At 45.5% G+C, this 15,378-nt stretch overlaps 1 protein-coding gene across 1 annotated transcript in view; it reads right to left on the bottom strand.

Annotated features, from left to right (window-relative positions):
* Positions 1 to 8,207: 8,207 nt before the first annotated feature.
* ARNT2 (aryl hydrocarbon receptor nuclear translocator 2) overlaps positions 8,208 to 15,378 on the bottom strand; it is a 434,272-nt gene continuing 427,101 nt past the window's right edge. Inside the window, 1 exon segment of the mRNA XM_030189838.1 lies at positions 8,208 to 10,651. Within this exon segment, the coding sequence (XP_030045698.1) occupies positions 10,549 to 10,651 (103 nt within the window). The 3' untranslated portion in view covers positions 8,208 to 10,548.

The raw sequence follows: 15,378 nt of genomic DNA, 5'->3' as shown, positions 1-15,378 counted from the left end.
GGATAGGCATGGCAGGGCGAGTGCTGGGCCGGCCTATCTTCCCCTTCTCTCTACCCCATCTGGCATCTCATTCACCTGCACAGTTTAACTTAAAAATGCTTTTTTTTTTCTAAACAGATGGTTTCCAGCGCAGGAGCCATTCAAACATGCTGTCTTCAGCCTCCTCGGGACTCTCCCTCTGCTGCCGCAGTCCGCCCAGGTGGAAACAGAAAGTTACATCAGAGGTGAGGTGGACTGCTGAAGAGAGAGTGCTGAGGAGGTCGAAGGTAGCATGTTTGAAACGCTCACGCGATGGAAACCAACTGCTTAGAAATTTTATTTTTTTTAAGTTGACTGGGCAGGTGAGGGAGACGTTGGATGGGGGGGGGTATGGATTCAAAGAGGGGAGTTGCTGGAATGAGGGTGGGGGGAGATGACGTGGAAATAATAATAATGGAATTAGAAAAGGTGCAGAGAAGGGCAATGAAAATGATAAAGGGGATGGGACGGCTTCCCTATGAGGAAAGGCTACAGTGGCTAGGGCTCTTCAGCTTGGAGAAAAGACGGCTGAGGGGAGATATGATAGAGGTCTATAAAATAATGAGTGGAGTTGAACGGGTAGATGTGAAGCGTCTGTTTACGCTTTCCAAAAATACTAGGACTTGGGGGCATGCGATGAAGTTACAAAGTAGTAAATTTAAAACAAATCGGAGAAAATGTTTCTTCACTCAACATGTAATTAAACTGTGGAATTCATTGTCAGAGAATGTGGTAAAGGCAGTTAGCTTAGCGGAGTTTAAAAAAGGTTTGGACGGCTTCCTAAAGGAAAAGTCCATAGAAAATTATTAAATGGACTTGGGAAAATCCATTATTTCTGGGATAAGCAGTATAAAATGTTTTGTACTTTTTTGGGATCTTGCCAGGTATTTGTGACCTGAATTGGCCACTGTTGGAAACAGGACGTTGGGCTTGATGGATCTTTGGGCTCTCTCATTATGGCAATACTTATGTACTTATGTCATTGGCTTGGAAAGAGGGGGGCAGGTGGGAGAGGGAGAAAGGAGATAGTGGAACAGAGGGGAGTGGTGCTGACTGTTTACTGGGGGGGGGGGGGGGGGGGCACCAGAGTCCCTAGCACTAGCCCTGAAACTAACTGCTGTTACCACATCCTCCTATTTGTTTTAAAAATATTTCCATGCAATTTCATTGAGTGTCCCCTAGTCTTTGTACTTTTTGAAAGAGTGAAAAACGGATTAACTTTTATCCATTTTACACCACTCCGGATTTTATAGACCTCAATCATAACCTCCCCCCAAACTAATATCTTTAGCCTTCCCTAATCTGGGAGGAGTTCCATCCCCTTTATAATTTTGATCACTCTTCTTTGGCTCTTTTCTAATTCACTATATCTTTTTGAGATAAAGTGACCAGAATTGAACACAATACTCATGGTGAGGTTGTACCATGGAGTGATACAGAGTCTTATTTTCCATCCCTTTCCTAATAACTCCTAGAATCCTCTTTGATTTCTTTGCCACCGCCACACACTGGGCACAAGATTTTAGCATACTGTCTACAAAGATCTTTTTCTTGAGTGCTGACTCGTAAAGTGGACCCTAGTGTCAGGTAATTATGATTCGGATTATTCTTCCCAATGTGCATCACTTTGCATTTGTCCACATTAAATTTCATCTGCCATTTGGAGGCCCAGTCTTCCAGATTTTTCACAATCTGCATGTTTTTTGACAACTTTGAATAGTTTTGTGTCATCTGAAAATGTAATCGCCTCATTCATTATTCCAATTTCCAGATCATTCATAAATGTTAAATATCATCGGTCGCAGTACAGATCCCTGTGGCACTCCACTATTCCCCCTTCTCCACTGAGAAAAATGGTCATTTAACCCTTCCCTCTTCTAATCCACAGAAGGACATTGCCTCCTATCCAATGACTTTTTAATTTTCTCAGGAGCCTCACATGAAGATCTTTGTCAAAAGCTTTCTGAAAATCTAGATACACTATTGAACTTATTTTCAAAACAGAAAAACATCTAAAAAGTGGCATAAAGCAGCATTTGGACGTTTTTCTCACAAAAACATCCAAATCAGTATTTTTGAAATCTATTTTTAGACGTTTTTCTTTGAAGTCCGTCAGAAGTGCATCCAAATCTCAAGGGGGCATATCAGGGGTGTGTTCAGGGCGAGACTTGGGCGTTCCTCAGACGTTTTTCAGCCATAATGGAAGAAAACAAAAACGTCCAGGACTAAAACTAAGATGTTTTGAGCTAGACCTGTTTTTATAATAAGGCACAAAAAGGTGCCCTAAGTAACCAGATGATCACTGGAGGGAATCAGGGATGACCTCCCCTTACTCCCGCAGTGGTCCCTAACCTCCTCCCACCCCCCAAAAATGTGATGAAAAACATTACTTGCCAGTCTTTGTCCCAGCCTCAGATGTTATATTCAGGTCCCTGGAGTAGTCTAGTGATTGGTGCAGTGCACTGCAGACAGGTGGACCTAGGTTCTACCTCCCCTTACCTGTTACACTTGTGGAGGAAACTGTGAGCCCTCCAAAACTCACCAGAAACCCACTGTACCCACATATAGGTTCCCCTTTCATCCGTAAGGCAGTGATATACTGTTAGGGCTAGTGGGTTTTGAGGGGCTCAGTAGACAAGGTAAGGGAGCAATGATCAGATGTGTACCTGGGATCATTTTATGAAATCCACTGCAGTGCCCCCTAGGGTGCACTACTGCTTTCCTGGGATGTCAGAGGGACCAGTCTACTAAAAATGCTGCTCCTCCTACATCCCAATGGCTTGATTTTGTGCGTTTTACACTTGGACTTTTTTTTTCAAAAATGGACCAAAAATAAAACGTCCAAATTACAAAACCTTCTATTTTCGAAAACAAGGATAGATGTTTTTCTTTTGGAAAATGACCTTCTTTGCTATAGTAGATCAGGTGTCCTTAAATAAAAATCTGATGAAAGACTGCAAATTAACACTGTCAACTAATAAGCAAGGGGTGATATGAGTTTATCGGTTCAGGCTGAAGATAAGACGTGCAGCAGAGTTCTGAACGGACTGAAGGGGGGATAGGTGGCTAAGTGGGAGACCAGTGAGGAGTAGGTTGCAGTAGTCAAGGCGAGAGGTAACGAGAGAGTGGATGAGAGTTCGGGTGGTGTGCTCAGAGAGGAAAGGGCGGATTTTGCTAATGTTATAGAGGAAGAAGCGACAGGTCTTGGCTATCTGCTGGATATGCGCAGAGAAGGAGAGGGAGGAGTCGAAGATGACACCGAGGTTGCGGGCAGATGAGACGGGGACGATGAGGGTGTTATCAACTGAGATAGAGAGTGGAGGTAGAGGAGAAGTGGGTTTGGGTGGGAAGACAAGAAGTTCGGTCTTGGCCATGTTCAGTTTCAGGTGGCGGTTGGACATCCAAGCAGCAATGTCGGATAAGCAGGCCGATACTTTGGCCTGGGTTTCCGCAGTGATGTCAGGTGTGGAGAGATAAAGCTGGGTGTCGTCAGCATAAAGATGATACTGGAAGCCATGAGACGAGATCAGGGAGCCCAGGGAAGAGGTGTAGATAGAGAAAAGAAGGGGTCCAAGGACAGAACCCTGAGGGACTCCAACAGAGAGCGGGATAGGGGTGGAGGAAGAGCCTTGAGAGTGTACTCTGAAGGTACGATGGGAGAGATAAGAGGAGAACCAGGAGAGGACAGAGCCCTGGAACCCAAAAGAGGACAGTGTGTCAAGAAGTAAGTTGTGATTGACAGATAGGCGGATAGGTCAAGGAGAATGAGGATGGAGTAATGACCTTTGGATTTGGCGAGGAACAGGTCATTACAGACTTTGGATAATGCTGTTTCTGTCGAGTGAAGTGGGCGAAAGCCAGATTGAAGCAGATCGAGGACGGTATGAGAGGCGAGAAAATCAATGCAACGGCTGTTCAAGTATTTTGGAGAGGAAGGGTAGGAGGGAGATGGGGCGGTAGTTGGAGGGACAGGTAGGGTCAAGTGAAGGTTTTTTGAGGAGAGGTGTGACAACAGCATGCTTGAAGGTGTCAGGGACAGTCGCGGTGGAGAGAGAGAGGTTGAGGATATGACAGATGGGAGGGGTGATAGTAGGATAGATGGTGATAAGTAAGTTGGTGGGGATGGGGTCTGAGGAACAGGTGGTGCATTTTGAGGAGGAGAGAAAATGGCCGGTTTCCTCTTCGGTGATATCAGGATAAGTCCATAAACCGCTACTAAATGGACTTGGGAAAGATCCACAATTCCAGGAATAACATGTATAGAATGTTGTACGTTTGGGAAGCTTGCCAGGTGTCCTTGGCCTGGATTGGCCGCTGTCGTGGACAGGATGCTGGGCTCGATGAACCTTTGGTCTTTTCCCAGTGTGGCATTACTTATGTACGGTACTTGTAAGCCACATTGAGCCTGCAAACAGGTGGGAAAATGTGGGGTATAAATATAACAAATAAATAAATAAATCACTATATCAGCCTTTTACTATCTTGCCCTATGGAAGGCCTTCTGGTCGGCTTACAATCTAAAAATAGTAGAGAAGACAGAGATATATAACAGAGGGAAGAGATGCACAACACATAGAGGATACAGGGGTAGAACTATAATTTTAGATAGGATAGTGGGGGGGGGGGGGGGGGGTAGAACAACAGGAGTGCTACAAGTATTTCTTGGGTTCTTCTCGGAGCTCATTGGAAGGATACGTCAAGAGATATTAATAAAACCATTTATGAAGAGAAGAGTTTTGAGATCTACCTTAAATTTGTCTTGAGAGGTCTGCAGGCAGAGGGGAATGGGGAAGGAGTTCCTGAGCTGGGGACCTCAGACACAAAAACAAATTTATGTTCTACATTCTGAGTGATGTGTCTGTGTTCTAACAGTACTTAAATGTTGTTTGTGGCCTCGGTAAGCGAATTTAAGCTTTATATGGTTAAATCTACAATGCTTGATATTGAAAACCATTTAACTGGATAGGAAAGGCTCTCAGCTGGCTACTATTGAAGGATGTTTTATTTTATTTATGTATTTTATTGCATTTGTTTCCCACATTTTCCCACCTTTTTGCGGGCTCAGTGTGGCTTACAATACATTATGAATGATGGAAATACAATTTGTTACAATTCGGTTATGGATTACATTGTGAAGAGTTATACGAGACAAAATCAAATGCCGTTAAGGAATATAGCAATGGAAAACAACAGTGAAACATTGGAAGGAAACAACGGGAAACTAAAGGGCAATATATAACAACAAGAAAACATATGGTATACATTCTTCTGTGAGTAAAGGTATGAGTGTGGTGAGATTTCGGGGGATGAGAATTCAGAAGTGGATGTATTGATGCATTACTGAACAGTGAGTGTGGACTTTATGTGTTTTGGTTCTTTCCGTAAATTTTATCAAAAAGATGTGTCTTCAATAATTTGCGGAAGGTGGTTTGTTCGTAGATCGTTTTCAGGTTGCGCGGCAGTGTGTTCCAGAACTGCGTGCTCATGTAAGAAAAGGTTGACGCGTGCAGCGCTTTGTATTTCAAGCCCTTGCAGTTAGGGAAGTGGAGGTTGAGGAAAGTTCGGGATGACTTTTAGCGTTTCTGGGTGGTAAGTCTATTAACTCGGACATGTAGGCTGGGGCTTCGCCGTGAATGATTTTGTGGACTAATGTGCATGCTTTAAAAGTAATGCGTTCCTTGAGTGGGAGCCAATGTAGTTTCTCTCGTAAGGGTTTTGCACTTTTATACTTTCATGTTTGGCAACACTTACCCAGATAGTGGCGCTGAATATGCCGTCTCACCGGTCAAATAGAAATTGGTTATCTTGAGGGAGGTCTGGGAGCGGAGTCAGCATTTATCCATTTAAATGACAATATTCAACCCGTAACCAGGTAAGTTAACTGGACAAATAGGACTGCAGAAATAGCAGTTCTATCTTTGTCTGCTGAAGGACTAAATATCACATTTTGCCCGGTTAATTCAATGCTGGTACCTGGATATGGCCTGACATTAAATATCCAGGCAGAAATATGACCATCACTGGCTGAATATCGCCTTCACATGTTTAGTGTGACTGGACATCTTTCAGAATCCTTTGCCAGTTTCTGTATGTACGTGCTCTATTTGAAATTTAGGAGATGTTTCAGCAATTATTTCACTTAATAAATTCACATCCCCTTATAAGGATTCCCTTCTGGTGGGATGTCCCACTGGTGATACCCTGGCACAATATTTTGTATCTAAGATTGAGAAATTACGGGACCTCTTTTTATTAGATTCAACTTCTCTAGGACAGAATCCTATAAGAACTGATGATTCCTCTGTTTCCCCTTTACGGTCTACTCCACCAAGTTTTCATTCTACTTTCAACAGTTTCACTCATTTTTCACTAACATCTTTGTCAAAAACTCTTTTCAGTGAATCAGAAGACTTGTTCATTGGACCCAGCTCCTTTCTGTTACCTTTCGCACTGATTTTGATTAATCACAGCCTGTCATCAGGTTCTGTTCCTTCCTTTTGGGAAATATGCAATAGTCCGCCCTGTTCTCAAGAAATCAACCCTTGATCAATCTGTTTCTTCTAGTTACCATCCATTTTCTAATCTCTGTTTTTTATCTAAGCTTACTGAAAAGAGGAGAGATATGATTGAGGTCTACAAAATCCTGAGTGGTGTAGAACGAGTAGAAGTAAATCGATTTTTTACTCGTTCCAAAAGTACAGTATGATACAGGTCTATAAAATAATGAGTGGAGTTGAACGGGTAGATGTGAAGCGTCTGTTTACGCTTTCCAAAAATACTAGGACTAGGGGGCATGCGATGAAGCTACAATGTAGTAAATTTAAAATGAATCGGAAAAAATGTTTCTTCACTCAACATGTAATTAAACTGTGGAATTCGTTGCCAGAGAATGTGGTAAAGGTGGTTAGCTTAGCGTGGTTTAAAAAAGGTTTGGACGGCTTCCTAAAGGAAAAGTCCATAGACCGTTATGAAATGGACTTGGGGAAAATCCACTATTTCAGGGATAAGCAGTATAAAATGTTTTGTACTTTTTTGGGAGCTTGCCAGGTATTTGTGACCTGGATTGGCCACTGTTGGAAACAGGATGCTGGGCTTGATGGACCTTTGGTCTTTCCCAGTATGACAATACTTATGTACTTATGTACGAAGACTAGGGGTCACTCGAGGAAGTTACATGGATACACTTTTAAAACAAATAGAAGGAAATATTTTTCACTCAACAAATAGTTAAACTCTGGAACTCTTTGCCTGAGGAGGTGGTAACAGCAGTTAGCGTATCTGGGTTTAAAAAAGGTTTGGACAAATTCTTTGGAGGAAAAGTCCACAGTTTGCTATTGAGACAGGCATGGGAAGCAACTGCTTGCCCTAGGATTTGTAGTATGGAGTGTTGCCAGAATTTGGGTTTCTGCCAGGTACTTGTGACCTGGCTTGGCCACTGTTTGGAAAACAGGATAGTGGGCTAGATGGACCATTGGTCTTACTCAATATGGCTACTCTTGTGTTCTTATCTAATCTCAGATTGGAATGCTGCCACAGTTTGGGTTTCAGCCAGGTACTGGCAGGGCCGCCGAGAGGGGCGCCCGGTGCCACCGCACAGGCCTACCCACCGTCGCTCCCGAACTAACTAACCTTAAACGCCTCCTTCCTTTCCTTTCACCACCTTTGCGGCAAGCAGCAGCAGGGCAGGCCACTCCTTCCTCGTGGACGTAACGTCCGCGAGGGCGGAGCACGGAAGGAAGGAGAGGTCTGCCCTGCTGCTGCTTGCCGCGAAGGTGGTGAAAGGAAAGGAAGGAGGCGTTTAAGGTTAGTTCAGGGCTCGGTAGCGGGTGGAGGGGGGGCCTGCCGACCTCAGGTGGGGGGCCCAGCGGCGACGATGACCTCGGGTGGGGTGTGTGGGGGGGCCCAGGGGCGGCCTTGTCCTGGGCCCGGCTCTTGCTCTCGGCGGCCCTGGGTACTGGCACAGTATGGCTACTCTTATGTTCTCTCATTTATTGAAGGTACATCAACTCTTCACCCACGTCAGGCAGGGTGCTGGAACTTGCACAGTACTGAAACTGTAGTTATATCTCTACTTAAGATCATAGAACAAAAGTATTGCCATATTGGGACAGACCGAAGGATCCATTAAGCCTAACATCCTGTTTCCAACAGTGGCCAATCCAGGTTACTAGTAGCTGGCAAGATCCCAAACCTGTAAATACATTTTATGCTGCTTATCCTAGAAATAAGCAGTTGAATTCTTTACTTGGTACAAGCAAGATTGTACTTTCCATCTTATTAGACCTATCTGCTGCTTTTGATTTAATTGATCATCCTCTCCTAGTTCAGCCACTTGCCGAGTGACAGGAATTTTTGGTACCGCTCTGAATTGGTTTTCACCATTTCTGTCCAGACGTTCTTTCTTTGTATCTACTGTATCTTCTTCTATGTACCCTTTTTCTAGTCGGGTTCCCTAAGGATCAATCCTTTCTCCTTTTTAATATCTTCTTAAGCCCGCTCGCCACCCTTATACAGTCTTTCAATATAAATTTCTACTTCTATGCTGATATCTTGCTTATTTTCCTGACTTCTTCATTTTCTATTGATCTTGCTCCTCTTCAGGCATGCTTAGATGCCATTGCTTCTTGGCTTACAAAACATAAATTGGTGCTTAATCGGGAAAAAACTACCGCATGTTGGATCACTAGTCATCTAGCTATTCTGACCTTGACTCCTATTTTTTTTTTTTGGAAAGACCATTCATCCTGTTACTTCATTTAGTTATTTAGGCATTATAATTGACTCCCAGTTGCTTTTTCATGAACAGATCTGTTAGGTGGTTAAACCAGGTTTCTTTGCTCTTCATAGATTAAGCACCATACGTTCTTTTCTGGATTTCTTTTCCTTATATGTTTTGATCCATGCTTTTGTCATTTCACAAATAGACTATTATAACTCTGTCTTTATTGGTTGTTCCAAATTACAACTCAAAAGACTTCAATCACTACATAAGTCTGTTGTTAGATTTCTTTGTCAAGCTAAAATAAACAGACCACATTACTCCTCTTTTCAAGTAACTTCACTGGTTACCAATCCCCTATCGATTCCAATTCAAAATTCTTTGCATGGCATATAGGGCCTATCATACAGGTTCACCTACATTCTTATCATCACATATCATTCCTTACACTCATTCTAGAGCTCTTCGCTCTAGATTCACACCTCTGGGTGACTCCTGCTTTGTGATCAGTACATCTTGAATCAACATGTCGTACAGCCTTTTATTTCATTGCCCCAAAACTTTGGAATGATCTCCCTCCCATTATTAGGGAGGAATTATCCTATAAGAATTCAGTTGTGAGGGTTAGGGAGCCCAGTCCATTTCCATTCCTATTTCCTGATTTTATATAATTATATGTTTTCTTGTTTTTTTATTTCTATTGTTTTCTTCTGTGTGTTATTGAATATGTAAACTTTCCTATTTATAATGGAGTTCCTTTCTAATTGTTGTTTTTGAATTTTATTACTATAAACAGCCTCAACCTACTTTGCCTAGATTAGGTAGTATAGAAAGTTTTATTAAAGATTAAACATCTTTTCAGTGAAGCTTACTGTACATAATGAGCAATTACAGTGTGGGAGTATTTTATAGCTGTAATGATTTTAATATTGAGTAAGGGGGAGGGAGATTTTTGGATGTTTGCTTCTGAGTTATATAGATCTGATATGATGGCATATAAATTTGATATAAATGAAATGAAAGGGCCACTAAAGGCAGTACTGGGACAAAAAAACTGCCTTGGAAGTCAACGAATTAGGGCTTTTCTGAAACATCTGGGCTCTAAGCATGTGCCTAGTTTGCGTTAATCCTGCCCTAGGAGTGGACAACGTGCTGCTTTTTAGCCAGGTAACTAAGAAAATTGCCCTGTAATCTATCAATCTTTGTTCCAAGATAGGGGAAAAAACAAAGCATTCCTTGCATCCTTCCAGATTCTATACTCTATGGTCATGAAGCTTGTATCTCATAATAATCTGCCCTGCATTGGCTGTCCATCCCATAATATATTTTTATTACTGTCCCTGCCTTCCATTTACCTGATACACGCTATATTGCCTCTCAATACAGACAAACAGAGCTGAACATCACATCACACAGCTTGAAATGAACAGACATATTCACCATTAATTATAGCAAACCAGAGGAAGAGGCCATGATTTGTAATGTAACAAAGTAAACTAAACTAACGCAGACTGAGTGTACGCACAGAAAGACAGTCCTTTTCTTGGGAAGGTTTTAAATAAGCCATTGCAAATCTTCCCTTTTCGTTGTTTGGTTGAATTTTCAATTCAAGCATGGTCTGCAGACAGCAAAGTTCATCACCCCTTGGTGGCTGTACAGGCACATGACACATCTACCCTACCTCACAGGCACCAAAGGATTTCTCCTTTCTTGGTTACTATAGTAATTGAAAACAGCAGTCAGCAAATGAAATGAAAACAGAAGAATGAGCTTTGTCAGTCTTATTGTGCAGACTCCTCTCGCTGCTGAAATCACTCTGAAAATGGTGGAAACATGCCCAAATCAGCAAAGTCCTCAATGTTATAATTGCCAGGTCCCTGTGTGGGGTCTCCTGACATTGGCAGCATATCCTGGGTGAAAAGGGAAAAAAGCAGAAAATTAAATGCTCTCTTCTGCTGTTCAAAGGAAAATAACTTGCTTACACACATACCCCTCCATATTCAAAACCATTTCACCAGCCAGGAACGGCACCTGGCTGCTAAAATGGCACTTACCAGCTATCCAGTGATAGTTAGCGGGGGATAGCCGGTTATCCTCCCCTGAATATTCCCAGTTAGCAACTAGGAGATATATCCAGCTATTGTAAGCAGTCAAATCGGGCCACTTAAATAGCTGGTATAAGCTTAGTCGGTTTATTTATTTGCAGCATTTGTATCCCCCATTTTTCCACACATTAGCAGGCTCAATGTGGCTTACAAGTCACCGTATTTGGGAACTCCAATACAGCCGATGTTAAAGTTAACCGGCTATCTCTGAATAAAAATAAACTGGATATTCAATGTCAGTCACCAGAAATGGCCTGGCATTGAATAGCTGGCCTTCCTCCCGGGGTCTGAATATTGGCCCAGAGTTTTGGACTAGTATTCAAGGTCCCTTAGTGCTTTTCTGTAGAAAAGACTCTTTCAGGGCTGATTTTGGAGTGGAGGAGTAGCCTAGTGGTTAGTGCAGAGGACTTTGATCCTGGGGAACTGAGTTCAATTCCCACTGCAGCACCTTGTGACTCTGGGCAGCGAATGCTACATACCTGTAGAAGGTTTTCTCCGAGGACAGCAGGCTGATTGTTCTCACTGATGGGTGACGTCCACGGTAGCCCCTCCAATCGGAAACTTCACTAGCAAAGGCCTTTGCTAGTCCTCGCGCACCCATGCGCACCGCGCATGCGCGACCGTCTTCCCGCCCGAACCGGCTCGTGTTCGTCAGTCCCCTATGTAGCAAGACAAGACAAGGGAAGACACAACTCCAAAGGGGAGGCGGGCAGGTTTGTGAGAACAATCAGCCTGCTGTCCTCGGAGAATACCTTCTACAGGTATGTAGCATTCGCTTTCTCCGAGGACAAGCAGGCTGCTTGTTCTCACTGATGGGGTATCCCTAGCCCCCAGGCTCACTCAAAACAACAAACATGGTCAATTGGGCCTCGCAACGGCGAGGACATAACTGAGATTGACCTAACAATTTTTCCAACTAACTGAGAGTGTAGCCTGGAACAGAATAAAACATGGGCCTTGGGGGGTGGAGTTGGATCCTAAACCCCGAACAGATTCTGAAGCACTGACTGCCCGAACCGACTGTCTCGTCGGGTATCCTGCTGCAGGCAGTAATGAGATGTGAATGTGTGGACAGATGACCACGTCGCAGCTTTGCAAATCTCTTCAATAGTGGCTGACTTCAAGTGGGCTACCGACGCTGCCATGGCTCTAACATTATGAGCCGTGACATGACCCTCAAGAGCCAGCCCAGCCTGGGCGTAAGTGAAGGAAATGCAATCTGCTAGCCAATTGGATATGGTGCGTTTCCCCACAGCCACTCCCCTCCTGTTGGGATCAAAAGAAACAAACAATTGGGTGGACTGTCTGTTGGGCTGTGTCCGCTCCAGATAGAAGGCCAATGCTCTCTTGCAGTCCAATGTGTGCAGCTGACGTTCAGCAGGGCAGGAATGAGGACGGGGAAAGAATGTTGGCAAGACAATTGACTGGTTCAGATGGAACTCCGACACAACCTTTGGCAAGAACTTAGGGTGAGTGCGGAGGACTACTCTGTTATGATGAAATTTGGTGTAAGGGGCCTGGGCTACCAGGGCCTGCAGCTCACTGACTCTACGAGCTGAAGTAACTGCCACCAAGAAAATGACCTTCCAGGCCAAGTACTTCAGATGGCAGGAGTTCAGTGGCTCAAAAGGAGGTTTCATCAGCTGGGTGAGAATGACATTGAGATCCCATGACACTGTAGGAGGTTTGACGGGGGGCTTTGACAAAAGCAAACCTCTCATGAAGCGAACAACTAAAGGCTGTCCTCAGATCGGTTTACCTTCCACACGGTAATGGTATGCACTGATTGCACTAAGGTGAACCCTTACAGAGTTGGTCTTGAGACCAGACTCAGACAAGTGCAGAAGGTATTCAAGCAGGGTCTGTGTAGGACAAGAGTGAGGATCTAGGGCCTTGCTGTCACACCAGATGGCAAACCTCCTCCATAGAAAGAAGTAACTCCTCTTAGTGGAATCTTTCCTGGAAGCAAGCAAGATGCGGGAGACACCCTCTGACAGACCCAAAGAGGCAAAGTCTACGCTCTCAACATCCAGGCCGTGAGAGCTAGAGACTGGAGGCTGGGATGCAGAAGCGCCCCTTCGTCCTGTGTGATGAGGGTCGGAAAACACTCCAATCTCCATGGTTCTTCGGAGGATAACTCCAGAAGAAGAGGGAACCAGATCTGACGCGGCCAAAAGGGAGCAATCAGAATCATGGTGCCTCGGTCTTGCTTGAGTTTCAACAAAGTCTTCCCGACCAGAGGTATGGGAGGATAAGCATACAGGAGACCCTCCCCCCAGTCCAGGAGGAAGGCATCTGGTGCCAGTCTGCCGTGGGCCTGAAGCCTGGAACAGAACTGAGGGACCTTGTGGTTGGCTCGAGATGCAAAGAGATCTACCAAGGGGGTGCCCCACACCTGGAAGATCTGTCGCACTACTCGGGAGTTGAGCGACCACTCGTGAGGTTGCATAATCCTGCTCAGTCTGTCGGCCAGACTGTTGTTTACGCCTGCCAGGTATGTGGCTTGGAGCACCATGCCCTGACGGCGAGCCCAAAGCCACATGCTGACGGCTTCCTGACACAGGGGGCGAGATCCGGTGCCCCCCTGCTTGTTGATGTAATTGGGTGGCGGAGCAGTTGGGGGGAAGAGGGGGTGGTGGTTGGGAGGCGAGGATAGGGGAGGGCAAACTTATACGGTCTGTACCAGAGCCGGTGATGGGAGGCGGGACTGGTGGTTGGGAGGCGGGAAATACTGCTGGGCAGACTTATATGGTCTGTGCCCTGAAAAGGACAGGTACAAATTCAAGGTAAGGTATACACATATGAGTTTGTCATGGGCAGACTGGATGGACCATGCAGGTCTTTATCTGCCGTCATCTACTATGTTACATGGCAACCTGGTTGTCTGTCTGAATTTGGATAATTTGGTGGGACAACCGATCTCTGAAAGCCTTCAGAGCGTTCCAGACCGCTCGTAACTCCAGGAGATTGATCTGCAGATCGCGTTCCTGGAGGGACCAGCTTCCTTGGGTGTGAAGCCCATCGACATGAGCTCCCCACCCCAGGAGAGACGCATCCGTCGTCAGCACTTTTTGTGGCTGAGGAATTTGGAAAGGGCGTCCCAGAGTCAAATTGGACCAAATCGTCCACCAATACAGGGAGTTGAGAAAACTCGTGGACAGGTGGATCACGTCTTCTAGATCCCCAGCAGCCTGAAACCACTGGGAAGCTAGGGTCCATTGAGCAGATCGCATGTGAAGGCGGGCCATGGGAGTCACATGAACTGTGGAGGCCATGTGGCCCAGCAATCTCAACATCTGCCGAGCTGTGATCTGCTGGGACGCTCGCACCCGCGAGACGAGGGACAACAAGTTGTTGGCTCTCGTCTCTGGGAGATAGGCACGAGCCGTCCGAGAATCCAGCAGAGCTCCTATGAATTTGAGTCTCTGTACTGGGAGAAGATGGGACTTTGGATAATTTATCACAAACCCCAGTAGCTCCAGGAGTCGAATAGTCATCTGCATGGACTGTAGAGCTCCTGCCTCGGATGTGTTCTTCACCAGCCAATCGTCGAGATAGGGGAGCACGTGTACTCCCAGCCTGCGAAGCGCCGCTGCTACTACAGCCAAGCACTTCATGAACACTCTGGGCGCGGAGGCGAGCCCAAAGGGTAGCACACAGTACTGGAAGTGACGTGTGCCCAGCTGAAATCGTAGATACTGTCTGTAAGCTGGCAGTATCGGGATGTGCGTGTAGGCGTCCTTCAAGTCCAGAGAGCATAGCCAGTCGTTTTCCTGAATCATGGGAAGAAGGGTGCCCAGGGAAAGCATCCTGAACTTTTCTTTGACCAGATATTTGTTCAGGGCCCTTAGGTCTAGGAAGGGACGCATCCCCCCTGTTTTCTTTTCCACAAGGAAGTACCTGGAATAGAATCCCAGCCCTTCTTGTCCGGATGGCACGGGCTTGACCGCATTGGCGCTGTGAAGGGCGGAGAGTTCCTCTGAAAGTACCTGCTTGTGCTGGAAGCTGTAGGATTGAGCTCCCGGTGGGCAATTTGGAGGTTTGGAAATCAAATTGAGGGTGTATCCTTGCCGGACTATTTGGAGAACCCACTGGTCGGAGGTTATGAGAGGCCACCTTTGGTGAAAAACTTTCAACCTCCCCCCGACCGGCAGATCGCCCGGCACTGACACATTGATGTCGGCTATGCTCTGCTGGAGCCAGTCAAAAGTTCGTCCCTTGCTTTTGCTGGGGAGCCGAGGGGCCTTGCTGAGGCGCACGCTGCTGACGAGAGCGAGCGCGCTGGGGCTTAGCCTGGGCCGCAGGCTGTCGAGAAGGAGGATTGTACCTACGCTTACCAGAAGAGTAGGGAATAGTCTTCCTTCCCCCATAAAAACGTCTACCTGAAGAGGTAGAAGCTGAAGGCTGCCGGCGGGAGAACTTGTCTAAAGCGGTATCTCGCTGGTGGAGCTGTTCTACCACCTGTTCGACTTTTTCTCCAAAAATGTTGTCCGCTCGGCAAGGAGAGTCCGCAAACCGCTGCTGGATCCTATTCTC

Source organism: Microcaecilia unicolor, chromosome 1, assembly GCF_901765095.1.
Source record: "Microcaecilia unicolor chromosome 1, aMicUni1.1, whole genome shotgun sequence".
In the NCBI taxonomy this organism is placed as follows: domain Eukaryota; kingdom Metazoa; phylum Chordata; class Amphibia; order Gymnophiona; family Siphonopidae; genus Microcaecilia; species Microcaecilia unicolor.
The sequence above is the reverse complement of the archived record's forward strand: the minus strand, read 5'-3'. Positions and strand labels throughout refer to the sequence as shown.